The 3,071-nt window shown below is 47.3% G+C and overlaps 1 protein-coding gene across 1 annotated transcript; it reads right to left on the bottom strand.

Annotated features, from left to right (window-relative positions):
* On the bottom strand, window positions 1-2,060 carry LOC147859032 (uncharacterized). The gene is made up of 3 exons (XM_087326338.1): window positions 1,433-2,060; window positions 1,071-1,311; window positions 1-939 (listed from the first exon to the last, which is right to left on the bottom strand). The coding sequence occupies exons 1-3, from the start codon at window positions 1,964-1,966 to the stop codon at window positions 284-286; spliced, it is 1,431 nt and encodes a 476-aa protein (XP_087182464.1). The 5' UTR covers window positions 1,967-2,060; the 3' UTR covers window positions 1-283.
* Between the last annotated feature and the right edge of the window lie 1,011 nt (window positions 2,061-3,071).

Genomic DNA, 3,071 nt, shown 5'->3' on the forward strand with positions numbered 1-3,071 from the left:
TATGGACGACAAGGAAAAAGTTCTCTTCACAAAACCAAAAAAGCAGGTCTCTATTTTCCCCTGACAGAGGTGGGGATGGAGAGAGATCAAGCTAGGGCTAGGCCTAGGGTTGGTTCCTCTTTTGTACAACCAAAAATACGATACAAAAAGCTCTCTATCATACATATCCATGATGGGGTGGTGACTGTTGAACCACATGGCTATGGTTGGATTTACCCTAATCATGGCCAGATGAACTGGATCCATTTTCTAATACTTCACAACCATAGTATTAACAAGCGTATCAAGACTGCAACACCACTCCCGGATTCTGCAGCTTGAGGGCCGCCGAGAGGCCCGAACGCGATGACACCTTCCCGAGCGCATCGGCAGTCTTGGGGCCATATAAAGCTGCCTCCATGGCAGCTGCTTGTGGGTCTCGATCGAAACCAGTCTTGGTCGATACAGCGGCCGCACACGCACATGAAGACAACATCGTGGCGGCTGCTCGAGCCTGAGCCTTAAAGAAGGAGATATCCATTTCTTGCTTCATCGCAACGGGTTGGAGATCAGCCTGCGCGTGAACAAACCCTAGCCCTAGTCCTAGCCCTAAGAGATCGTCTTCCGAGCTTTTGGGCGTGATGCGGGAGGAGGTGGGTGCCGTGGTGCGCCTGTAAGACGCGAACCATTTGCTGAGCATGTAGCGTTGCTTGCGCCACGGAGGCAAGTGCAGGCCCTGATCTTTCAATGACCTCTTCGCAGATGCACACATGGTCTTGACAATCTGTTTCAGGTGTTCGGGCCGGCCCACAAATAGCCGGGGCAGGGCCGCCATGAGCTCCCGATATTGCTCCGATGCACGCGCAATCTCGAACTGAGCCTTGAAATCTATGTCCACTATGTAGCGATCCGTCTTGCCATCCACACTACTCACAATCACATCGATATACTCATAGTCACCTGCAATTTAATTACATATATATATGCAAACATTGAAATTGATTGTATTGTGATTACTCAACTCTCCCCTGTTAATACATCAAATCAATGGGATAATAATTCTGTTTTTGTGCTTGATGACCACTACATACCTGCTGGTAGGCCACCCCCATGGCTCCATCTCGATTTGCATATGGCCGCGTTGTGTCCATCCCTTCTCAATCGCTTCATGATTGCCCGGCGAACCCGTCCATCCACACCCCCCATAACAACATTACTGTTTGTGCTGCTGCCATCTGTGCACGCAATATCCATCTCCATCTCTTCCATCGCACTCCTTGCATCGGCCTCCAGACGCGACTCCACCATGCTGCCACTACTTAATGCAACACCCTGCCACAACCCAACCCATCAATATAAATCTAAATCTAAATCCAAAGAAGCACTGTATGGAAAAAATTGTGGATTTTAGAGTGCTGATTTAATTTTAATTTACTCCAACTATATAACATACCTCGACGATCTCGCGGAGCTGATGCTCTATAGGTAAGAATTGATCATCAACTGCGGCATTGAGCTCACGGCTCTCAACTTCATCGTTCATCCCGCATCCTTCTTCGTGAACAAAGGATGGGCTACACGCTCTATCGATGCAGCAATTGCAGCGTACACGGCCGCAAGCAGTGGTGGTGTCCAAGGCTGGATCGGCCTCTTCCAGAAACTCATGGACCATGGCGTGTAGGCACACAGAGGTGGGATCATGGTGGCTTCCGCTACTACCATAGTTGGGGACAGGGGATGGCGGTTTCACATTGACATTGCGGCCAGGAGCAGTTGAGGAGGAGGATGGATCGGCCACCGGCACCATTTGGAAGCTTGTGTGAAACGCCGGAAGCGGGCGAGCCACGAGGAGAGGAGGAGGAGGAGGAGGCATGGCAGCGGCGGTAGCAGGAGGCCATGGGGAAGGAGCCTTCGGATTTGAAGATACTGCGGGGGAAGCTCTATAGCGCACGTTAGGGTAGTAATTACTAGGAAGGGCAGGAGCCATGTAAAGGAGGAGGAGGGGAGGATGTCTGTATGTATGTGTCTTTCTTCTTCTTCTTCTTCTTCTTCTTCTTCTTCTTCTTCTTTTGTTTCTCTGAGTGTGTGTTTTGTTTGTGTTGATGTTCGATATCTCTCTCTCTATATATATATGTATGTATGTATGTGAGGCTATGGAGAGAAGGGAGAGATTTTCACGAACAAGTAAAAGAAGAGAAGAGATTCTTTCTTGGTTGGTTGGTTGGTTGGTGTCTTTGTTTTTAAACGACAAAAAAAGAAGAGAAGTAGAAGGAACAGATATTATGATAATAATCCATGTATTTATCTATCTATCTATGTACATATTTGTATTCGTATTCGTATGGGACTTGATTCAATTCAAAGTCTCCGGGAGAGAGAGAGAGAGAGACCAGCGACCACTGCTTCGCTGAAGCCCACATATATGTACATACATACATACATACAATACAACGGCACTTGCTAACTTTAGAGGGGCAACGCCAGATCAGCTCTATTGCCACGTCGTGCGACGGGCACGTGGATGAGTCCGGCGGCTGGCGGGCGTCCACGTAGGTTCGGCAGCAGCCACGTCCCCCCAGAACGAAGCGGCCGCCCGGTCTGCCGAAAAGAAAAAGCTTTTTCGATCTCCAACAATTTTACGTAATTACTACTCTATCTATCTATCTATCTATCCCTCTCACAACACGTCAAAATATAAGAAAAAGAAAGAGAGTCAGTCAGTGTCTAGAGAGAGAGAGAAAGATAAGGTGTCTCAAATGTGTAGGCCTCCCTCCCACGTCACCAAGCGAATCTTTGGTGGGCTTGGTTCGCGTTCACACGCGGTCGCGCGCGGCGAAGCGCCAACGACAGCCTTACCCTCTCTCTCTCTCTCTCTCGATTTGCTTTTCTTCTTCTTCTTCTTTATCTAATAATAAATGATCAATAATAGATAACGAACTCATTTAACAATTTATTTTATTTTTATTTTTATTTCCAAAAGAACATTTCACACTTAATTTATTTCTTCTTTTGTTTGGGTTTGTAAAAATACATAAAACCTTCACTTCGACCTCTTTCCCCCAAAATACATATATAAACATCGCGAGGAAGCC

This window comes from Azolla caroliniana, unplaced genomic scaffold (assembly GCF_043228905.1).
Source record: "Azolla caroliniana isolate FFs.n. ecotype wild unplaced genomic scaffold, voAzoCaro1.0.p SCAF_10, whole genome shotgun sequence".
NCBI classification, from domain to species: Eukaryota; Viridiplantae; Streptophyta; class Polypodiopsida; order Salviniales; family Salviniaceae; genus Azolla; species Azolla caroliniana.